This window comes from Pyrus communis, chromosome 1 (assembly GCF_963583255.1).
Source record: "Pyrus communis chromosome 1, drPyrComm1.1, whole genome shotgun sequence".
Taxonomy (NCBI): domain Eukaryota; kingdom Viridiplantae; phylum Streptophyta; class Magnoliopsida; order Rosales; family Rosaceae; genus Pyrus; species Pyrus communis.
The window spans coordinates 31,463,447-31,489,095 of NC_084803.1; the positions used below are offsets into that span (position 1 = coordinate 31,463,447).

General features: G+C 41.4%; 1 protein-coding gene and 1 non-coding gene across 2 annotated transcripts; one reads left to right on the forward strand and one right to left on the reverse strand.

Annotated features, from left to right (window-relative positions):
• Positions 1-10,174: 10,174 nt before the first annotated feature.
• On the forward strand, positions 10,175-24,875 carry LOC137725802 (uncharacterized; the record flags this gene model as incomplete). Its single annotated transcript, XM_068464600.1, has 7 exons — positions 10,175-10,421; positions 11,886-12,102; positions 13,036-13,202; positions 22,652-22,831; positions 23,555-23,749; positions 23,951-24,313; positions 24,499-24,875. Coding segments are annotated over exons 1-7 (1,746 nt in total), but the record flags the coding sequence as incomplete, so codon positions are not given.
• On the reverse strand, positions 20,647-20,757 carry LOC137720262 (small nucleolar RNA R71). The gene has a single exon (XR_011066482.1). It is a non-coding gene; the product is annotated as a small nucleolar RNA R71 (small nucleolar RNA).
• Positions 24,876-25,649: the final 774 nt, after the last annotated feature.

Genomic DNA, 25,649 nt, shown 5'->3' on the forward strand with positions numbered 1-25,649 from the left:
AATCACGTTGGACCACTTTTAAAGGCTAAAAATTACGAAATCTCACCTGTGCAAACAACCAAAACCGGCCAACTTCGAGTAGGACGATCCCGACGTCCAATTTCGTCCAACGAAGCACTCCGAGGCTCCTTGGGACACCACCAAGCTACCTATGAGCTTAGAAATCCCAAAAACTCAACGTATAAATTTTGCATGAACAGTACATAAATCGGGGCTTGTGAATTCGACGTGAAAACGTTGAGGTTCCTACCTGAAAATGGTATGGTTGTGCTCGCCTCGACCTCACGAGTTGAATGGTGTCCTTAGTTTCCTCGATCTGTCACGGTTTGAGGGGTATGTGTGTTGGTCCGTACGTTTTTTGGAAGAAGAAGAAGGATAGAGGACTCGGGAGAGAGAGAAGACAGAGGGAGAGAGAGAATGATAGTGTCTGTGTGTGTGTGGGAGTGTGTGGGGTTCGAAACACATGCCACAACACAACAAACAACCAAAACGTGACGAAAGCACACTAGGGGTAAAATTGTAATTTCATACGTACATTTCGGTATTTCCGGGACGGGATGTCATAACCTTCCCACCTTAAAAGAATTTCGTCCCGAAATTCAAAACAACCAAATAACAACCCCTAGTGGTCAAAGAACAACCGGGGATACAAATCCCTCATCCGATCTTCTGTCTCCCACGTAGCTTCCTCAACTGAATGGTTCCTCCACAAAACCTTCACTAAATTCACTGTCTTGTTCCTCAAAACCTTCTCTTTCCAATCAATGATCGTCACCGGTTCCTCATCATACGTCAGATCTGGGTTAATCTCAAGTGGTTGAGGAGGTATCACGTGAGATGGATCAGCAACATAGTGTCGGAGCATAGACACGTGAAAAACATTATGCACTCTAGCCAACTCCGGAGGCAACTCCAACCTGTAAGCTACCTCACCAACTCGTTCGGTGACCATGTATGGTCCGATGTACCTAGGACTCAGTTTCCCCTTCTTTCCGAACCGCACAACACCTCTCCACGGTGAAAGCTTCAGAAATACCCAATCTCCGACCTCATATGTTCTGTCCGTAGCACGCCGATCCGCTAGACTCTTCTGCCTGTCCTGAGCTGCTTTCAGGTTAGACTTAATCACCTGAACATTCTGAGTAGTCTCCTCGACAATCTCTGGACCCACTAAAACTCTTTCTCCAACCTCTGACCAACATAACGGTGTACGACAAGCTCTACCATACAAGGCCTCAAATGGCGCCATGCCAATGCTCGAATGAAAACTGTTGTTGTAAGCAAATTCCATCAAATCCAATCTTTGGTGCCAAGCGTCACCAAACTGCAACACCGAAGCTCGCAGCATATCCTCCAAGGTCTGAATAGTTCTCTCTGACTGTCCGTCTGTCTGTGGATGATACGCCGTGCTGTAAAGTAATCTCGTGCCCAAAGCTTCCTGGAAAGCTACCCAAAACTTCGACGTAAATCGTGGATCTCGATCCGAAACAATACTCACTGGGACACCGTGGTACTTCACAACCTTCGAAATGAACAACTCCGCTAAACGGCTCAGAGAATACTTCTCTCTCACAGGAATAAAATGAGCCGACTTAGTGAGTCGATCGACGATCACCCAAATGCCGTCAAAGCCATTATGTGTACACGGGAGCTTGTACACAAAATCCATGGTGATATTTTCCCATTTCCACTCTGGAACGGGAAGCGGCTGCAACAACCCAAACGGCTTCTTCCTTTCTGCTTTAACTTGCTGACAAACAGCACACCTGCTCACATACTCGGCTATCTCCCTCTTCATACCCGGCCAATAATAAAACGGTCGAATGGTATGATACATTTTAGTAGCTCCTGGGTGCATGGCATAAGCCGAGATATGTGCTTCATCGAGAATTTCTTTCTTCAACTCCACACTCTTAGGCACGAACATTCTACCTTCTAGCATCAACATGCCATCCGAATCCCGAACTCTGAGGTCTCGCCTCCTTCCTTGCTCTCGAGCTTGAATAAGTTCTTGAGTCTCCTGATCAGTTACTTGGGCTTCAAGCACCCGATCAACAAGTATCGGCCTAACTTGGAAATTAGCAAGTAATGCCACATCTCGATCTTCGGCTTCTAGCCTTACCCCCGTAGTACGCAAGTCCACCAAAAGAGGAGCACGACTAGCGTACAACGCATTAATACGGCCCTGTGACTTCCTGCTAAGTGCATCAGCCACTACGTTCGCACGACCAAGATGATAATCAATCGTGCAATCGTAATCGCTGAGCAACTCCAACCACCTCCGCTGACGAAGATTGAGTTCCTTCTGAGTAAAGAGATACTGGAGACTCTTGTGATCCGTAAAGATCCTGCACTTTTCTCCGTAAAGATAGTGCCTCCACAACTTTAACGCAAAAATGATAGCAGCCAATTCCAAATCATGTGTAGGGTAATTCCTCTCATGAGGTTTCAACTGCCGCGAAGCATAAGCAATCACCCTACCATGCTGCATCAATACACATCCCAAACCATTCAAGGAAGCATCGCTATAAACCTCGAAATCACCGCTATCGTCTGGGAGTGCCAAAACAGGTGCATGAGTGAGACAATGCTTCAACTGTTGGAAACTCCGCTCGCACCTATCATCCCACTCAAATTTGACATCCTTCCTCGTTAACCTCGTCAGTGGTAAGGCAATCACCGAAAAATCCCTAACGAATCTCCGATAATACCCTGCCAAACCAAGGAAACTTCTCACCTCGGTGACGGTTCTCGGTTGCTCCCAACTCTCTACCGCTGCAACCTTCTGAGGGTCAACCAAAATACCCTGAGCAGAAATGACGTGTCCCAAGAACGCAACTTGGTCTAACCAGAACTGGCACTTGCTAAACTTAGCATATAACTGGTGTTCCCTCAACCTTTTCAACACCAAAGTAAGATGTCGAACATGCTCCGCTTTCGACTTAGAATACACCAGAATATCGTCAATGAAGACAATGACGAATCTATCCAAGTAAGGCTGGAATACTCGGTTCATCAAATCCATAAAGGTGGCTGGTGCATTCGTCAACCCAAATGGCATAACCAGAAACTCGTAATGACCGTAACGAGTCCTGAACGCCGTCTTAGGGACATCATCCCTACTGATCTTCAGCTGATAGTAACCAGACCTCAAGTCTATCTTAGAGAACACGCAAGCACCTCTCAGCTGATCAAACAAATCATCGATACGAGGCAAGGGATAACGGTTTTTAATCGTCACCCGATTGAGTTGCCTGTAGTCGATGCACAGCCTCAAAATTCCATCCTTCTTCCTCACAAACAACACTGGAGCACCCCAAGGCGAAGTACTAGGCTGGATAAATCCCTTATCTACTAACTCTTGCAGCTGAACTTTCAATTCCCTTAACTCCGCAGGAGCCATACGATAAGGAGTTAAAGAAATAGGATTGGTACCTGGAATCAACTCAATGGTGAACTCTACGTCTCGATCTGGGGGTAACCCAGGTAAATCCTCAGGAAATACATCAGGGAAGTGTCTGACCACTCTCACATCCTCTATTCTGCTAGTAACAACCTCATCCAGCACCACATGAGCCAGATACCCCTGACAACCCTTAGTTAACAACTTTTTCGCTCGTAGCGCCGAAATAACGCCATATCTCACCCCACTCTGCTCACCCACGAAGGTAACCACAGGTAGTCCAGGTCGGTGAAACGTAACCACTTTCCCATAACAGTCAATGTTGGCACGATAGAAGTGCAACCAATCCGTGCCCAGAATCACATCAAAGTCCACAATATCTAACGGGATAAGATCGGCTGACAAAGCAACACCCTCTACGATCACTGGACACCCCGGGTACACACAATCTACAACGCAACTCTCTCCCCTAGGCATAACAAACTCTAAATCATACCCTAGGGGTGTGGGGCGAGGTTGCGTCGCTTGAGCAAATGTATGAGAAATTACGGAATGTGTAGCTCCACAATCAATTAAGACTCTAGCAAAACAACCAAGAATGTTCAACGTACCCATAATCAAGTCTGGGTTGTTCTGAGCGTCCTGCAGAGAAATATTGTGAAGACGCCCCTGTCCCTGCTGACGCCCACCGCGGCCTCGGCTCGCCTGAACACCGCGTCCCTGAGCACCACGCCCCTGACTGGGCTGGCCTGACTGCCTCGAAGATCCTGCACTGCTAGTGGCAATCTCCCCCTGCTGATACTGTCCTCCCTGATACCACTGTGAACCACCCGCTGAAGCTGGAGGATACGGCATATAGCCGCCCGAATACTGGGGATAACCACTCTGGGAATAGGGATCCTGAGGGTACTGATACTGCCCCGGAGCATAAGGGACAGCATCACCCTGATAGTGGTAAGCACCACCTCGACCCGTCTGGCCGTAACTACTAGGACCCTGGATCTGCTGGAGTGGTGCAGGCGGTGGCATAAAGGTCTGCTGTGGTTTCTGCTGCTGCTGACCCTGGGGACAATTTTCCGCTCTATGTCCCACCTGTCCACATGTGAAACAACCGTTGCTACCACGTCTACACTCACCGAAATGTCGGTTGTTACACCTGCGGCAAATAGGGGCTCTGCCTCGCCCACCATCGCCCTGCCTCTGGCCTCTAGCGCCACCAGAAAATCTGCCTCCTCGACCCTGTCCAGTGGCACTGAAGCCACCACTCGAAGAACTAGAACTAGCTCCACCTCTCTTGAAGCTCTGAGTCTGACGGGCCCCGAGCGATGCCTGACCTTTGCCTTTGTCATCTTTCTTCTGGTTGCCGTCCTTCTCTTCATCAGTATCGCTCGACATATTCTCGGAGTCCTCGATCCTCAGTAGTATCTCATAGAAGTCCCGATAAGTCTCGCTGTGGACCGTAGACGCCATAGAACGCCACCTCTTCCTGGTGCCCAGACGGAAAAGACGGAGCATCTCCGCCGGATTACCAGCGACATCAGGGTGATAACGGGACAAGTCCGTAAACTTACGGTAGTACTCATTCGCTGACATCTTCCGCTGTTTCAGTTCGGAAAACTCCTGCTTCTTGCGGTCAATGTACTCAGGGGGTACATATCTTCTCCTAAACAACCCCGTAAACACGTTCCAATCAATCCTCTGATCCGGAGTCAACCTACGAAGCTCCTGCTCCCACCAAGCTGCCGACTCCGTATCCATAGGCAAGTTCCCCTGATTATGTAGCACCCGGAAAGTCTTCTCTATGTGTTCTAGCCAGCGCTCTGCGCTCTCGGGTCCCTCACTGCCCTTAAACTTATCCAACTTCAGATTGTACATCGTCTCCAGAGGAGTCCTCTGGGGAGGGCGCATCACTGCCTGAAGGGCTGTAGCAAAAGCTTCCCCCAACTGAGTAATATCGGGGAACATAGGCTCAGAAGAGCGACGGGGTTCCCGACGAGGCGGCATAGTTCTGACAGAAGACACCAAAATTATTAGAATACTCACAAGGACACAGGACTGCCAAACCTAGGCTCTGATACCAAACTGACACACCCCGACCGAGATCGGAGCGTGCTGGCCGTCACACAAAGGTGATGTAGCCATGTGCACGTGCGGAAGCTAATAAGTAGTAATATAAAAGTACGAATAATTAAAAACTAGCATACAAGTACTAGAATGAGTGCTAGTTAGTGCGATACAAATTCAGAGCAGGTCTATAGCAGTCCAAATAAAACGACAACAGTAGTACGCCCGAAGGCGACCCTACGATGTGGAGTGTCTGTCAGAACGCCGAAAAGCTCACAAGGGAAACCACCGCAACGGCTAAGCAACTAGAACCTGGAGGGGCGCAAAACAAAAGCGTGAGTGGGCAAAAACAATTCTTTCTAAAACCATTTACAAAATACTTTCTAACCCCTCGCCGTAAAACCTGTATACTTCCCAGAAAATAAACATATATACGTATGTGTAAACATGCAAAACATGCTCAAGGGTATACCAATCATGCTCAAGATATGCCATGCCACAATCTCAAAGTGATATGCAAGTGCCCAGGTATAACCATATCAATATCATGTAATCAGGCAGCCGGAGTCACCTACGTGACCTGTACGGCTACATCTAGAGCTCAAATCTCACTCTCGATATCTAAACCTGCCCACGAGTCGGAACCACCTAAAGTGGTCTGTACGACAAGCCTGGGTGTAACATATATATACGCTCTAGTGCTACAATCACGTGAAGGCTGTGCGAATAATCGCGGGTCACCTACGAGTCGGAACCACCTATTGTGGTCTGTACGACAGGCCTATGCACCTAGCTTGGATCCAAGCTGAGCGTATGGTGCGGGAGGTGAACAACACGTGAAGGACTGTGCCCTACTCTGGGCGGGAGCACTAACACCGGGGGTGCAGGTTATGAGCTCTCTAAGCATCTCTAAACACTATGTAATGCAATCGTTAATTAACGCTTACCTGGCACTTACCTATGCCTCCACAGCACCCACATATAAATATATATGACATATGCATATGTATAAATATATGCAACTAATAACGTACCCAACGATGCACGAAAAACGATAATGTAATGCATGGCATAATGAATAAACATTTATTCAAGTTCTGGGAAAATATAGTATATAGGTATATACGGAAAACCAAAAGCCCACTCACTGGTATGTAGAAGGGTCGTAGCCCCCCTGCCTCGCGTGTGCACGCTCGTCCTCTGGGTACGTGTCACCTAAATGCGAAACAACTATAAAAACGTTAACTTTAAAGCACATAACCCGTTTCTCGTAATAACTTCTCATACATTGCTCAAAATGGACAAATGAATATACCAACGTGCTCTACACGACCTCAGGATCACAACCATATTTTTAAAATAATTTTTGGACCCCGCACGCGCCCCCACGCGCCAGCACAGGCACGGACCTACGCGCCCCCCACGCGCGGCCACGTGCCAGGCACACTGACGGTGTCAACAGACGCCGTCAGGAATATTCCGTTAAACTGACGGAATATTCCGTCAAATCTAACCGGATACCGTCACTGCCGTTAGGAATATTCCGTCAAACTTGACGGAATATTCCCCTTTCTTCTCCGGCCTACCCTCGCCGGACTCCGGTCGCCGGAAACTGGGAAAAACTTTAAACTTACTAATCTCCTTCGTTTCTCAACCATTTTCTATGATTCTTGGACCAAAAGAAAGCCCTAGACTAGAAGAATCACGTTGGACCACTTTTAAAGGCTAAAAATTACGAAATCTCACCTGTGCAAACAACCAAAACCGGCCAACTTCGAGTAGGACGATCCCGACGTCCAATTTCGTCCAACGAAGCACTCCGAGGCTCCTTGGGACACCACCAAGCTACCTATGAGCTTAGAAATCCCAAAAACTCAACGTATAAATTTTGCATGAACAGTACATAAATCGGGGCTTGTGAATTCGACGTGAAAACGTTGAGGTTCCTACCTGAAAATGGTATGGTTGTGCTCGCCTCGACCTCACGAGTTGAATGGTGTCCTTAGTTTCCTCGATCTGTCACGGTTTGAGGGGTATGTGTGTTGGTCCGTACGTTTTTTGGAAGAAGAAGAAGGATAGAGGACTCGGGAGAGAGAGAAGACAGAGGGAGAGAGAGAAGGATAGTGTCTGTGTGTGTGTGGGAGTGTGTGAGGTTCCAAACACATGCCACAACACAACAAACAACCAAAACGTGACGAAAGCACACTAGGGGTAAAATTGTAATTTCATACGTACATTTCGGTATTTCCGGGACGGGATGTCACATAGGGACTTTGATTAAGAATAATTTGGTTGTAATGCGTATTCCATTCAATCCAACGAATCTAGGGAAATCTGAAAGTTAATTTGCGGACCTAATTAACTTGGAGCATTGAGTTTCACAACTTATCGAAAGACCAACTGAGAATCAATTTTGTTTGCAAGTGTAACATGTGTGGAGAAGAACCCCTTGGCTATTCCATCATCCATATTTTCATCACATTCATATTTACATTTTGCCTTTAATTATATTCTGTCTTTTTAATTTAATATCGTCCAAACACAATTCCCCCCCCTCTATTTTGTTAAGTTTTAATCATTCGTATTTGTTTTATTTTTGTATCTTTAAGCTTTTGGAGTCATAAACATTTGCAAATTCGTCTAAATCAAGTTCTAGCTTCTATTTGAGTCAATTTGATTGTTTTAGACAATTTGAGTTTTTCAAAGCCATTCTGAGTCAGAGTAGTCTTGTTAACAGTATTTTAATTTAGTTTTTATGTTTTTAAGTCAATTTAGAAGGTTTTAGCAAGCCCTCCTAATCCCCGGTCTAGAACGATCCCTCACTTATCCATTCTACTACAATTGTCAAACGAGGGTTTAATTTGAGTGTCAAGTAAATCTCGCATCAATTGGCTATACGAATTGGCACCCGGAACCGTCACTTCTTGGGAAAGCATGAAGCGGGCATTCTTAGAGAAATTCTTCCCAACTTCAAGAGTGATTCTTTTGAGGAAGAAAATAAGTGGCATTCAACAAAACCAAGGGGAGTCTTTTCTGGCATATTATGAACGTTTCAAGACTCTAGTTGCATCATGCCCTCAACATCAAATGAAGGAAGAACTTTTAATTCAATATTTCTACGAGGGCCTTCTTCCAATAGAGAGACAAATGCTAGATGCCTCGGCGGGAGGCTTTTTGGTTGACAAAACACCCATGGCGGCCAAGGTTTTAATTGCAAATAGAGCGTTGAATGCACAACAACATGAAGGTGTTGGTCAAAGAGACACCCCACGGCAGCAAGTGAATGAGGTAAGTTCCCAATCCGACATTCAATCTCAATTAGCTAATCTTACTTCTATTGTGTCCCAGATGGCCGAAGGAATGAGGATACAAGGACCAAGTGTATGTGGCGTATGTTCTATCCAATGACATCATTCGGACAAGTGCCCTCAATTGATTGAGAATGGGGGATGGGAAAGTGCAAATGCCATTGGATTTCCAAGCCAAAATCAGCCAAGAAATGATCCATACTCCAACACATACAATCCGGGTTGGAGAAACCACCCAAATTTCAAGTGGAATGAGCCTCAACAACCTCCACAACAAGGAGGCTTTAGACAACAACCCCCGGGATTCTACACCAAGCCATTCGACCCTAATCCAAACCAATCACAACCTGCCCAAAACAATCAAGGTATGTCTTTGGACAATGAAACACTTCTTAAGTTACTTAACAATTTGTCTCAGGGGCAAGAGAATCAAAACAAAGCCATGCAAAACCAAGACAAAAGGGTGGATCACTTGGAGAAGCAAATTGGGCAGATTGCGGAGTTTGTAGGACAATTCCGAGACCAAGGCAAGCTCCCTAGCTCAACCATTGTCAATCCAAAGGGAGGGTTCGAATCTGCCAAGGCAATCACGTTGAGAAGTGGTAAGGTGGTTGGAACCACCCCAAAACCATCCAAAACAAGTCAAGAAGAGGACATGTTGCTGCAAAAAGAGAAGGAACAAGGCACAAAGGCCACGGCAAGGGTGGAACAAACCTTGCCGCAGCCATCTACCACCCCAAAACCGTCAAACACACCTAAGGTAAGTCCAAATTCGACTTTGTCAAGTTCTATTCCACTAAATATGCCCTTCCCTAGCAGATTTAGGCAATCAAAGAAAGAAGAGAATGAGAAGGACATTCTGGAAACCTTTAGGAAAGTTCAAGTCAATATTCCGCTCCTTGATGCAATTAAGCAAGTTCCTAAGTATGCGAAATTTTTGAAAGAGCTTTGCACCACAAGGAAAAGGATTTCGAACAAAGAGGTGGTCTAGGTAAGTGAAAATGTTTCGGCGGTGTTACAAAGAAAACTACCACCTAAATGCAAAGATTCGGGTAGTTTTACAATTCCTTGTGTTATTGCAAATACTAAATTTAAACATGCTATGCTAGATTTAGGAGCTTCAATTAATGTCATGCCTTACTCAATTTAAGCATATATGAACTTGGGAGAACTTAAAAACGATGGTGTGATTATTCAATTGGCCGATCGTTCTAATGCCTATCCAAAAGGAGTTTTGGAAGATGTGTTGGTGCAGGTTAACAATTTGATCTTTCCGGCGGACTTTTAAGTGCTTCACATGGAAGACTCATCCCATTCTACACCATTGCCGATCCTACTTGGGAGACCTTTCATGAAAACAGCCCGCACCAAGATCGACGTGTTCAAAGGAACTTTAACGATGGAATTTGATGGGGAAGTTATTGATTTCATTCTTTCTGAAACTATTAAATATCCTAATGACGATCATTCTTGTTTCTCTATTGATATACTTGAGTCATTGGCGCAGGATTTTCTTGATTCATTGGACAAAGACCCACTTGAAACCACAATTGCTGAAGGAATGGGTATAGAACCAAATCCGGCCGTGCATGATGATGGCATTTCCGAGATGGTGGCTGCACTTGAATCATCGCCACAATATCAAAGTAAGCCCCCAAACCCAATTTCAATTCCTGTTTCTACTAACAAGTTATTACCTTTAGTGATTCAGGCACTCGTTCTTGAACTTAAACCATTGCCAAGTCACTTGAAGTATGTCTATTTGGGAGACAAAGAAATGTTGCCCGTCATTGTTTCTTCATCACTCACGGCAATGGAGGAGGAGAAATTGGTTCGAGTGTTGAAAGAGCACAAAACAGCCATAGGATGGACCTTGGCCGATATTAAGGGAATTAGCCCTACAACATGCATGCATCGCATACTTCTAGAGGAGGGGGCTAAACCAACTCGAGAGGCTCAATGTCGGCTTAACCCTCCAATGATGGAAGTTGTGAAGAAGGAGGTTATCAAATTACTTGATTGCGGAGTGATTTATCCTATCTCGGATAGTCGTTGGGTTTCACCAATTCAAGTAGTGCCAAAGAAATCCGGAGTGACGGTAGTGAAGAATGCTGAGAATGAGCTTGTGCCAACACGCATCTAAACGGATTGGAGAGTTTGCATCGATTATAGGAAGTTCAACGCCACCACAAGGAAGGACCACTTCCCTTTGCCGTTCATTGATCAAATGCTTGAAAGGTTAGCCGGTCATTCTTTTTATTGTTTTCTTGATGGATATTCAGGATATAATCAAATTGTCATAGCTTTGGATGACCAAGAAAAGACCACTTTCACGTGCCCTTTTGGAAATTTTGCTTATCATCGCATGCCATTCGGTTTATGTAATGCACCGGCCACCTTTCAAAGATGCATGGTAAGTATATTTTCAGATTTTGTGGAGAAAATAATTGAAGTTTTTATGGATGATTTTAGTGTATTTGGAGATTCGTTTGACGATTGCTTACATAATCTCACTTTAATGTTAGAACGATGCATTGAAGCTAACCTTGTTTTAAATTGGGAAAAATGTCATTTCATGGTAAAACAAGGCATAGTTTTAGGGCATATAATTTCAGCCAAAGGGATTGAAGTTGATAAATCAAAAATAGATCTTGTACGCTACTTACCCTCTTCTACTTCGGTTAGAGAGGTTCATTCTTTTCTTGGACATGCAGGATTCTATAGGCGATTCATCAAGGACTTTTCAAAAATCTCCAACCCCCTTTGCCGACTTCTCCAAAAAGATGTGCCATTCAAGTTCGATGAGGAGTGTGAGAAGGCCTTCAAACACCTCAAGGAAATGCTCACTTCGGCCCCCATCATTATTCCTCCAGATTGGAGCCTTCCTTTTGAGCTTATGTGTGATGCCTCGGATTATGCATTAGGAGCCGTTTTAGGCCAAAGGAAGAACAAGCAGCCACATGTTATCTATTATGCATCCCGGACCTTGAATGATGCCCAATTGAACTACTCCACAACGGAAAAAGAACTTCTTGCTGTTGTTTTTGCTTTAGATAAATTTCATTCTTATTTACTTGGTACTAAAGTTATCATTTACACTGATCATGCAGCGTTGAAGTACTTACTCACCAAAAAAGAGGCTAAACCAAGGCTTATTCGTTGGATGCTTCTACTTCAAGAGTTCGATATCGAAATCCAGGACAAGAAAGGAAGTGAAAATGTGGTGGCTGACAACTTGAGCCACATGGTACATGAAGAAGAAGCCGTACCTATCCCAGAGGCATTCCCAGATGAGCAATTGATGTCCGTCGAGGTAAGTGAGCCATGGTATGCCGATTTAGTGAATTATTTGGTGTCTAAACAAATTCCAAGCAACCTAAATAAATACCAACGTGATAAACTTAAAAGGGAGGCTCGGTTTTATGTGTGGGATGATCCTTATTTGTGGAAATATTGCGCGGATCAAATCATCCGTAGGTGTGTGCATGAATCGGAGTTTAATTCAATTTTAACGTTTTGTCACACTTATGCATGTGGAGGTCACTTTGGCACTCAAAGGACGGCACATAAAGTACTTGAATGTGGTTTTTATTGGCCTACTATATTTAAAGATGCAAGAACTTTTTGCATAACATGTGATCAATGCCAAAGAACCGGAAATATAGGTCCAAAGGACCAAATGCCGCAGACACCTATCCATGGTGTCGAAATTTTTGATGTTTGGGGTATTGATTTTATGGGTCCTTTTCCTTCATCTCATGGTTTCCTTTAGATTTTACTTGCGGTTGATTATGTGTCGAAATGGGTGGAAGCAAAAGCCACCCATACTAATGATTCCAAAGTGGTTGCAAATTTTGTTAAAACTAACATATTTGCTAGATTTGGAATGCCAAGAGTTCTTATAAGTGATGGAGGATCACATTTTTGCAATCGAACCATTGAAGCTTTGCTCAAGAGATATAACGTCACACATAAGGTGGCAACACCTTATCATCCTCAAACAAGTGGGCAAGCCGAGGTTTCTAATCGGGAAATCAAGCAAATTTTGGAGAAGACCATTGGGCCAAACCGGAATGATTGGAGCTTGCGTTTGAATGATGCATTGTGGGCATATCGTACGGCCTACAAAACACCAATTAGAATGTCCCCATTTCGGCTCATCTATGGGAAACCATGTCATCTTCTCGTTGAGTTGGAACACAAAGCACATTGGGCCGTCAAAACATTCAACATGGACATTAATGCCGCTGGAATCCATAGGAAGCTTCAACTGAATGAGCTTGAGGAGATAAGGCATGAAGCATACGAGAACGCGTTGATTTGCAAGGAGAAGTCAAAGGCATTCCATGACAAGATGATTCGTAGCAAGACATTTGTTCTAGGGCAGAAAGTGCTACTCTTCAATTCCCGTCTTCGCTTGTTTCCAGGTAAGTTACGTTCTAAGTGGATTGGCCCGTTTGTTGTTATTAATGTATTTCCTTATGGTGCAGTCCAAATTCAAAGCTTAAAGACCGGCCAAGAGTTCAAAGTCAACGGACATCGTTTGAAGCCATACTATGAGAACTTTGAAGAGCATGTCGTGGATGGTGCAAGCTTCCATGCCGTGGGCCCAATTGAAGTTTAAGAGGAAGGATCGTCCGGCTGGAAGACGTTAAAGCAAGCGCTTCTTGGGAGGCAACCCATGCAAATAAAGAACTAGGAAGCTCCAACACTCCATAACCAAATTTGCGTTCCTAAACCCTACTCTTTATTGCTTTTACTTTGCCATGATTGTCGTGTTTGTTAGTTGTGTTATGTGTTTGTTTGTTTGTGAGTCTATACTTAAAACATTGAGGACAATGTTTGGTTTAAGTGTGGGGGGGGGGGGGGTAAACAAAGTGTTTTTCATAAAAATTCGTGGGATTTTATCACCTATCATTTCTAAAGTTGTTTTTCACTGTTTTTAAGTGTTTTTAGTGTGTTTTGAAGTGTTTTTATGTGTCTTAAATAGAAAATCCGAAAATTTAAAAAAAAATCGAAAAATAGTGTTTTAAAAACCCAAAAAGAGTTGTTTTTAGAGTCGTTTTGTTTTTATGTTTGTGTCTTAGGGTACCTTCCAACACAATGATGAGGATTTGGTTTTTAATTGCACGACTATTAAAGAAAGTTACAAACATGGATGGAAGTTTGATATGCTCTTTGGTTATATGCTTGGTTATAGTTGACATGTACGAATTCACATGTAATCACAAAATAAAAAATCAGTTTTTGTAACATGCTTGAAGGAAGAAACTCAAACTAACGCTACAACCGTAAGAGATTTGAGCCTAAACATTCTTTGGAGAGTTATTAATCTTGATTTCTTGTTTTCTAAAGTCGTTGCATGATTTCATCATTCTTTGCTTGGTTGCTACTTAGAATGCATTTCATCACTATAGTTCCAAATACTAGAACTCACGCCCATTTCATTCAAAGCATAAAATTGATTAGCATAACAAATAATAAGATGTAGTTGGTTAGTTTAAACCCAGAGCCAAAAAGCCTTACCCCTTTACATATGTATTGTAGGTTTAAACCCCTTTGAGCCTTATTCAGCCTATTTTCTTTGTTAACCACATAATCCTTACCTAGCCTAGATTAGGAACATCCAAACCCTTATTCTTAAAGGATACTAAAGCATGACTTAGAAGGAATTCCTTTCGATCTAAAAATTGTAGAAAAACAAGTGTGGGGGAAGGGATTTTCGTAGGAATTTATGAAGTAGTATGTTTGTGTGCCAAAGAAAGAATAGGGCACGAAGAAGGAAAAAAAAAAAAAAAAACGTGAAAAAGAAGAAAAAGAAGAAGAGAAAGAAAGAAAAAAAGAGTTGAAAATAAGTGAGAATGAACTCACAAGTGTTGATTGTTGAAGAAAGGGTTCAAAAGTTTGAATTTGACCCTAAGTTTTGTGTGAATCTTCCCTTGGTATTCAAAGTTGGTTTTTGCATTCAAAAGTGAATTCTAAGTGTTTATTTCGTTACTTTGCTTACTATTGCTTTAAGAACTTTTGTTTATCCTTACCTTTCTTTGTTAGCCAATACCTTAGCCCCATTACAAACCCTTTGACTTCAATCTTGGTTGTTATGTGTTTCAATATGTGGAGTTTAAAATTGGTTTGAGCATATGGTATCCCTGGTTCTCGCGTCTAAGTAGTGGCATTCCATTCATGAGATCATATACATGTTAATAATTCCAGAAATTGCCTTCTTTGTTATGACATATGTGAGTATTAGTTTACATGTTTACATCAATCCTCTCACATATACCTAGTGTAGGGAGTGTAGTCAGAAAATCTGTGTGAAAATAGAGTGTATCCAGTGAGGAATTGGGGGATTCTCTAAAGCATGTTACTACATTCAAAATCATGTTTTAATTGATTAAATGGGAGCTAGTGTGTGGTAACTATGGTTAAGTATATGCTCGAGGGTAGGGATAACTAAAATCTATGTATGTGGTGTTCTTTAAATGTGTCATGTTCATTGGAAATCCCTGAGGTACATGTTGGAAGGTCTAGAATGTGTTTTGTTTGTTTTGTTTATTTCGTTTTGCTCGAGGACTAGCAAAAGCTAAGTGTGGGGGAATTTGGTAGGAGCATATTCATGCTACTTAGTGATGTGAAATATTCTAACACTCAAATTAAACCCTATTTGTGATAATTGTAGTAGATATGTAAGTAGGGATCGTTCTAGACCGGGGATTAACTAGGGATGCTAATCAATATAAATAAGACTCAAAAACACTAAACTAGACTCTATAGACTCAAAACTAACTTTGGACACTTAAAACAGCAACCAATAATCAAAAAGACTCAATTTTAGACTCAATAAGTGTTTTGGACGAAAATAGGACTTGACTTGACTCAAAAGACTAAAACAAAACAGGTTTTGACTCAAATATGAAGACTAAGTGAAATGGGGATTGTTTTTGACGAATTTTAAACTTAAAACAAAAATTTTATAGAAAACACTTTTGAAAAACGAATTTAAGTAAAATAAATGGGTAAAAGGCTAGTTAGAGGGTCCTTTTCCACACATGATATATGCATACAAACCAATGTCCAGTTATTATTCCTTTAGACTATGAATGACAACGCCCCAAATTAGTTGCATCGCACAACTAACCCTCAAGTTTTCCTTATTTCATTGAATTAGATGGAATACGCATCTAAACCAAATTATCTTTTTCAAGTTCTTTATATGAGATGCATAACAAAGATACATATCAAAAGTCATTAAGTTTTGTGAAAACTATAAGCATTGACAAGGCATTCATCACTATGAAACACATGAGACTCTTACCAAGGATTTACTTAACGCGATTGTGACTAGCAACCTCTACTACTTGTGAATATAAGTGAATAACTATTATGTGAAACCCCCTTATATTCTAGCATCAAATTCATGCATGCAAATTAAGTGTTAACCCCCAACCCACATACATAGACCAGTTTTAATAACTTAGATAAGCAAATCACAATCATGCCTTAAGAAATAATAACCGGATGTAATCAATTCATATAAAACATATAATCATGGCTTCGAATTCACCTCCAACTAAAAAGAAATTAGTTCCTCATGTTTGCAAAACAAAGATAATTAAATTTAAACATTGAACTAAGACAAAGGATAGAATACACCTAGAAACTCTCCACACTCCAATGACAGATTTCAAACCCTCATTGGATGGCAGATTGCACAAGTCTTCTTCTCCTTCCTTCCTTGCTTGCGGCACTAGGGTGGTGTAGGGTGAATAGTGGTGTTTGATGGCTGAAAGTATGAATGAATGAATGAGTGAATGGATGGATTAAATGGTGAGGCATTGGCTGTTTATATAGGCTAATTATGCACACTTAGTGAAGGACAAGGATTGCACAATCCCATGGAAAAAGGGTTAAGTCTTTGTAGAAACCAAAAGGGAAAGGGATAGGGAATTTTCGCCAGAAATTAAGGGCTTCTAGAAACTGGGTATTTTTTGGCAGAATTTAGACTTCTAGAAGGGGTAAAGGGTAGATTTCTGGACCTAAATGGATAAGGACTCATCATATAGGTGTAGAGGAAGGATTGCAACTCCTAAACGTACAAGGAATGGTCCACATGCGGCAAACAAATGGATAAGGCTTCTAGAAACTGAAATAGGTGTTTTAATGTGTAATTAATCCCCTCTAATTAGCTAGATTTAAGTCCTAACCTGATTTGGATAGGATAGGATAGGATAGGATAATGTTAGAGTTAGGAAAGGATAAGGTTGATTGGGATAAGATAAGGTTGGATAAGGTTCCTTATTTCTTGCTATTTCCTTATCTTCTTTGCATTAGGACTTCATCCACCAGATTTGTAGCCTTTCCTAGCCCTTCTTGACTTCAATTTCGTCCATCCTCTATGCTCCATAGTTAAGCTATCCAATCCATGCCCAAAACTGCTCCATTTAGCTTCAAAATGCCCTTTTTTGCTCCTTTTTCCATTAGGACCTAAAAACATACGAAAATAGCTTAAAAGACTAAAATAAATAGTAATTAACTCACTAAATGCAAGGAAACAACATAACTAAGTAGCATAAATATGCTTCTATCACTTAGTTATGTTGTTTCCTTGCATTTAGTGAGTTAATTACTATTTATTTCAGTCTTTTAAGTTATTTTCGTATGTTTTTAGGTCCTAATGACAAAAGGAGCAAGAAAGGGCATTTTGGAGCTAAAAGGAGCATTTTTGGGCATGGATTGGATAGCTTAACCATGGAGTAAAGAGGATGGACGAAATTGAAGTCAAGAAAGGCTAGGAAAGGCTACAAATCTGGTGGAATAAGTCCAAATGCAAAGAAGATAAGGAAGAAGCAAGAAATAAGGAACCTTATCCAACCTTATCTTATCCTATCCTAACCAACCTTATCTTTTTTTAACTCTAACATTATCCTATCCTATCCTATCCAAATTAGGTTGTCCCTTAAATCTAGCTAATTAGAATGGATTAGGTGCATATTTAAACACTTAGAACAATTTCTAGAAGCTTGTCCAATTGTTTTGCCGCATAAACACCATGCCATATAGGTTTAGGAATTGCAATCCTTCTTCTACACCTATATCATGTGTCCTTTCCCCTTTAGGTTTAGGAATCTGCCCTAAACCATTCCTTCTAGAAACCTTATCTCATCCCTACAATGATGCCGCACCTACCCTTCTAGAAATCCCTAAATCCTAGCCTGCACTACCTAGTCCATTCCCTCTTTGGTTTCTGCCTTGAATTAACCCTTTTTCAATGGGATTGTGCAATCCTTTTTCTTCACTAAGTGTGCATAATTAGCCTATATAAACAGCCCTATGCCTCATGATAGGAGCATATTTAGGCGACTTACTTAGCTTGTTTTCGTGCATCTATGTTGTTAATTCATAGTTGTTTTAGTAGTTTAAGCCATTTTCGTGTGTTTTTAGGTTCATATGGCTAAGAAAGCAAAAAGATGCATTTTGGAGCATTTTGGAGCAAAATTGGGCTTGGAATGGATAGCATATGCTTGGAGCCAAAGTGTTGGACGAATTTGAAAGCCTTGTATGCACTTTGGACATAAAACAAAGGGCCTAGCCCAATCAAACAATCCTTTGAGCCATGCAAAACCTCTAGCCCAATCAACAACCCTTAGCCACATGCATTCACATGCATCACAACCCCAAAACCATCAAGAAACACCCATTGCCGTGCCTTGCACTCCCCCTTTCATTTTCAGCCATTCCACTTCATCATTACACCACCTTCTCCATCTTTATTCCACATGCATTCATCATAATTCACCCTAGCTACCACCATTCACACACACATGCACTTACTCTTTCATCATTGCACCACCATTCACACACACATGCACTTACTCTTTCATCATTGCACCACCAATTTAACACATGCATTTCCACCTTCCTACTTCATCATTTCAGCCACATATTCACCCACATGCACTTTAATCATTCAACACATGCATTCACACACCAACAACAACTTAATGCCGTGCACTTCCCTTGCCTTTCCACCAACAACCTAGCTCTTTTTCCATCATTATTTCATCCACATGCATTCTCAATCATAACAACCACATTCACTCTTAAACAATCACCCACATATTCTCCCATTCCCCCTATAAAAACCCATGCATTCATACACAAAAATCACATCTCATTTTCATACACAAGACACCACAAACACATCCAATCTTCCCCTTTGCCGCAAATCCCCTTCCATTTCTACACAATCTCTTCTCGGCTTCATTCCATTCCATACACTCTCCCATTCGCAGAAACCATTCAACCTTAGCCGCTCCACCTTCATTTACAACACACTTGGAGCACCAACACCGAAGGCAACTCTTAAGGGATTTCGACATCAGTTTTGCTTCAAGGGTTCTTTCTTCTTAATCCTATGTTCACTCATGTTATATATGTTTATGTCAAACCTTTTGTAAACATGAAGTGTAACTAATCTCTCTCTAGGGATTCGATGTAGCCTTGCAAGATTGCCATGTAGTTAATTCAGAATTCTCATTTAATCTATCTATTTCTTGTTTCATTCTCCGTTTTAATTGTGACTTAGTGTGTTGATTTTAATGCTTGATCATCATTTGAATTAACCACAGGTTGTTTAGCCAAGATTAAAGCACACATCATGCATAATCTTGGTGGATATGTGAATGAATGAAGGGAATGTTTTGCAAACATCCTGCCGAGTGTTCCCTTTGGTTTTGTGAAAGTTTCTTGTGCACTATATATTCTTGATTAGGAACCAAAGTTGCACATCACAATTAGGCTCATGATTAGAGACATTTGATCAAATCCACACATCATATGGTTGATCATATCTAAGTGAAACAAACTCAAGAAATAGGTAGATGGATGAGTATAATCTGATTCAACAAGCATGGCCGTGGGTTAGCAATGGTAAAATCGAATCCCTAGCTTCATCTCCATTAGTACTATCTCATTTTATTAGCTGTTGATTCATTCATTTTGTGTTTACTTCATTTCCTTATGCTTTCAAGTTACAACAACAAATCTGCCTACATTGATTAGTTTTATTTCTCTAGTAAAGAGTTCTTGCAAAACAAGTGATTATATAGGTCCAATTAGTCCCTGTGGATTCGACACCCTTACTTGTGCCATTATACTAAACATATTCTAGCATGAAGAAGGAAAACATTAATCAAAATGGCGCCGTTGCCGGGGACTGATTTCAGTCCCTTATAATTGCTTGTTTTGATATTAAACCTTGTTCTTTTCATTTTAAGTAGATTTCTGATTTTTATTCAAACTTGTTTTATCTTGTTTCAGGTAGTATATGTCAAATAGACTTGCTGAATTAGGCCAAAGAATTGAACGGTTAAAGGGCAACACTTTGGAAAGCTTTGTGCCAACAAGTTCCTCCATTGTCCGTGAAGAAGAGGAAGGGAAACCGTCTAGTCCAATAAGTGAAGGATCTGAGCACTTTAATTGGGAAAGAGAAGAAGAGATGGCGGGCAACCAAGATGATCTTCGAGCTTTGGAGGATTTTGCTCAACCAATCATACCAAATTCACCTTCATGCATCTTGCTGCCCACAGAAGCTAGAAACTATGATCTTAAATCTTCACATTTCCATATGTTTCCTTCTTTTTATGGCTTACCTAATGAAGATCCTTTAGCTCATATTAAAGAATTTTACAATGTTGTGAGTGGGTTACCTTTACAGGGAGTAAGTGAAGCAAATCTGAGGATGAGAGTGTTCCCTTACACCTTGAAAGATAGGGCCAAGGGTTGGTTAATGACTCTAATACCTGGTTCACTCACCACATGGGATGCCGTGGCTAAGAAGTTTTTGGAAAAGTTCTTTTCCACTCAAAAGACAGCCACATTAAGGGGACAAATCTTCAACTTCAAACAAGATGATGGAGAACCTTTCAATGAGTGTTGGGAGCGCTTTAAAGGCCTTTTGTTGCAATGTCCACACCATGGGTTACCTCTTCACTTACAAATGCAAATTTTCTATGATGGACTAACCCAAACATGTCAATCAACTGTTGATAATGCAGCAGGTGGAGCTTTGAAGAAAAAGAATGCTCAAGAGTCATATAACATTTATGAGATGTTGGGATCTAATGCTCAACACAAAGATGTAAGGGGTAAGAGAGTTGGAGTATATGAAACAAGCTCTAATCATGATCTTTCTTTGCAGGTAGTTAACCTAGAAAAGAAGCTTGAATTCGTGCTCAACAGGGTGCCAAAAGCAAGTGAAGTGTGTGCCATTTGCAACATACCAAGCCACCTTACTCATCAATGTCCATCTAGGGAGGCTTACCCCGAGTATGTCCAAGAGCAAGTGAACCTCATGAATTCTTACAATCAAAGGCCAAGGAATGATGTGTATTCCAATACATATAACCCAAGTTGGAGAGATCATCCCAATCTTTCGTGGAAGAACAACAATCAATTCCAAAACTTCCAACCAAAACCTACTCTTGAGGATACGGTTAAATTGTTAGCCCAAAATACCTTGCAATTCCAACAAACCACCAATAGCACTCTCCAACAACATTCAGCGGCTCTAACCAAAATGGAGACACAATTGGGGCAGATTGCAGATGCCTTGAGGCAAAGAGAGGTTGGAACGTTTCCAAGCCAACCCGTGATACTCCAAAGGAACCAAGAGCAAGCCAAAGCAATCACTACACTTAAAAGTGGTAAGGTTATCAATAATAGAGTTGGCAATGAAGTTACTAATGAATCTGATCATGTGAATGCAGGGGTTACTCAAGGAGAAAATGAGAAACCAAATGAGGAACCAAGCCATGCTACTCCCTCGTTTGAAGCACCAAATCTTCACAAGGCCGAGAAACCTTACACTCCACCAATACCATTCCCTGGAAGACTTGCCAAGAGCAAGCAGGATAAGTCATTTAAGGAGATTTTTGATATTCTAAGTAAGGTAAATGTTAACTTACCTTTGCTTGATGTCATTAGGAACATGCCAGCTTATGGGAAGTTCTTCAAAGAGTTAAACAACTACAAAAGGAAGTATGGACCACATGAGAAGGTAGTGGTGTCCGAGAATGTAAGTACCGTGTTGCAAAGAAAACTTCCACCAAAGCTCAAGGATCCAGGAAGTTTTTCTATCAACATCACCATAGGGGACAAGAAGGTAGAGAAGGCGATGCTTGACTTAGGTGCTAGCATCAACTTAATGCCTTATTCCGTGTACCTTCAACTAGGTTTGGGGGAATTGAAAGCCACCACCATCTCATTACAACTTGCGGACAGATCCGTGAAATATCCAAGAGGTATAGTAGAGGATATTCTAGTTCAAATTGATAAACTAATCTTGCCTGCGGATTTTGTAGTGTTGGACATGGAAGAAGCTCCTATACATGACCGAGAGTTGCCTATTTTGCTTGGGAGACCGTTTAATTCAAAGTGTTTGAGTCTCTTTCACATCCTTCTTCATCTCTTGATTGTTATGCCATTGATGTGCTTGATTCGCTTGTTTTCTCTAAGTTCTTGCAGGCACAATCTAATGAACCATTACAAACTATTTTGAGTCAATCTCAAGATGAGTTTGATGAAGAAGATGCACTCATGGAAGAGGTAGCTGCCTTGGAAGCATTGGCACCGTATCCTTTGAATATTTTACCTCTTTTAGAGCCTTTAGAACCATCGAGGTCACATTTAACCCCTTCCACTGTTAAGGCACCAAAACTTGAACTTAAACCACTTCCACCACATCTAAAGTATGCATATCTAGCTGAATTTGAAACTCTTCCAGTTATCATAACTTCTGACCTCACCCCAAATGAAGAAGATAAACTAATTAGGGTGTTAAAAGAGTTCAAATCAGTTATTGGTTGGTCTATTGCAGATATCAAGGGAATAAGCCCTACCATGTGCATGCATAGGATTCTTTTGGAAGAGGGAGCAAAGTCAACCAGTGAACCACAAAGGAGGCTCAATCCACACATGAAGGAAGTTGTGAGGAATGAAGTGTTGAAGTTGTTAGATGTGGGGATCATATATCCCATTTCTGATAGCAAATGGGTGAGTGCTATTCAGGTGGTACCTAAGAAGGTGGGAATCACGGTGATGAAGAATGAAAACAAAGAGCTTGTGCCCACAAAGCCCACGGCTAGTTGGCGTGTTTGCACCGATTACAGGAAGTTGAATTCTGGCACTAGAAAAGATTACTTTCCTATGCCTTTCATAGATCAAATGCTTGAGAGATTGGCAGGTTACTCACACTATTGTTTTCTTGATGGTTACTCAGGTTACAATCAAATTGCAATTGCTCCGGAGGATCAAGAGAAAACTACCTTTACTTGCCCGTTTGGCACATTTGCATATAGGAGAATGCCTTTTGGACTTTGCAATGCTCCAGCAACATTCCAAAGATGCATGTTGGCAATCTTTTCTGACATGGTAGAAAGATTCATTGAGGTATTTATGGATGACTTTTCAGTGTTTGGTTCCTCTTTTGATGAATGTCTTAACCATCTCTCTTTAGTACTTCAAAGATGTCAGGAAACAAATTTGGTTCTCAATTGGGAAAAGTGCCAATTTATGGTGAAACAAGGAATTGTGTTGGGGCATGTAATCTCTAGCCAAGGAATGGAGGTGGACAAAGCCAAAATTGACATCATCACCAATATGGCAGCTCCCACAACCGTGAAGGGAGTAAGAAGTTTTTTGGGACATGCGGGTTTTTATCGTCGTTTCATTAAGAACTTTTCAATGATCACTCGTCCATTATGCAATCTGTTAGCTAAAGATGTTGTATTTCATTTTGATAAAGCTTGTATGGATGCATTCAATACTTTGAAACATGAATTAACCTCAACCCCTATTATTATGGCACCAGATTGGTCTTTACCTTTTGAATTAATGTGTGATGCCTCTGACTATGCTATTGGTGCAGTTTTAGGGCAAAGGGTGAACAAGCTCCCACACGTGATCTACTATGCAAGCCGGACTCTAAATGATGCTCAACTTAACTATTCCACAACTGAAAAGGAGTTGCTTGCTATTGTTTTTGCCTTAGAGAAGTTTCGGTCATATCTTGTTGGATCTAAAGTTATTGTGTTTTCTGATCATGCAGCCCTTAGGTACTTGATGACAAAAAAGGATGCTAAGCCACGCTTAATTAGATGGATACTCTTACTATAAGAGTTTGACTTGGAAATTCGAGATAAGAAGGGAAGTGATAATGTTGTGGCTGACCATTTGTCACGGCTCAATGAAAACCATGGAGTTGGACAACCTTTGCCTCTAAATGAATCATTTCCTGATGAACAACTCCTTGTTATTCAAGAAAAAGAACCATGGTATGCTGATTTTGTTAATTATCTTGTTTGTGGTATAATTAGAAATGACCTTTCTTTTCAGGAAAGAAAGAAGTTCCTTGCCATGGTAACGCACTACGTTTGGGACGAACCATATTTGTTTAAATATTGCCCTGACCAAATCATTAGGAGGTGTGTCCCAGAGAGTGAGCAACAAAGCATTCTAACGTTCAGCCATACATTGGCATGTGGAGGACATTTTGGTGCCAAAAAGACATCTCTAAAGGTTTTACAATCTGGTTTCTTTTGGCCTACTTTATTCAAAGATGCTTTTGATTTTTGTTCTAAGTGTGATAGGTGCCAGAAAATGGGGAACATTAGCCGAAGAAATGAGATGCCATTGAACAACATTTTGGTTACTTATACATATTAGTGGCAGTAGATTATGTATCCAAATGGGTTGAAGCCATTGCTACAATAACTAATGATCATAAGGTTGTTTTGAATTTTCTTAAAGATGTGATTTTTTGTAGGTTTGGAACCCCAAGAGCTATTATTAGTGATGGTGGCAGCCATTTCTGCAACAAACCCTTTGAATCCTTGATGAAGAAGTACAACATCAACCACAAAGTGGCAACCCCGTACCATCCTCAAACCTCAGGACAAGTGGAGATTAGCAATAGGGAGATCAAGAACATTTTGATGAAGACCGTAAGCCCTACAAGGAAGGATTGGTCACTGAGGTTGAATGATGCACTATGGGCATATAGAACAGCATATAAGACCCCCATTGGCATGAGTCCTTATCGCCTTGTGTTTGGGAAAGCTTGTCATTTGCCAATGGAGCTTGAACACCGTGCATATTGGGCCATCAAGAAGTTCAACTTTGATTACAAGGATGCTGGAATAGCAAGGAAGCTCCAACTTAATGAGTTGGAAGAACTCAGAAATGAAGCATATGAGAATGCCAAAATCTACAAGGAATGGACAAAGCTCTATCATGACAAGGCCATCCTATGGAAGGAGTTTCACCAAGGTATGAAAGTACTGTTGTATGACTCACGTTTGAGACTTTTTCCAGGTAAATTGAAGTCTAGGTGGGTGGGACCATTTAAGGTGCTGCAAACATTTCCCCACGGAGCTGTGGAGATAGAGAACATGAAGAATGGCACCTCTTTTAAAGTCAATGGGCAGCGATTGAAACCATATTTGGAGAAAGTGGAGGAAGAGCAAGTTTATCAAGTTGTAGATTTTCTTGAGTTTACAACACCGTGAACAAGCTACCATGTCTTGCCTAGACATTAAATAAAGCGCTTACTAGGAGGCAACCTAGTGTGGTTTGTGTTCTTTCCTCATTTTGTGTTTATGTTGTCACCATTCCATATTCTTTGCCTACTTGCATTACATACAATTTTAAGCATCGAGGACAATGCGTTGGTTAGGTTTGGGTGTGGGATGGAAGGTTTGTTTTTTTTTTTTTTTTTTTTTTTTGTGTTAGTGATGCGAGAATTATACGCACACAAATTAAACCCTCTTTTTGACAATTGTAGTATAAGTATAAGTAGGGATCGTTCTGGACCGGGG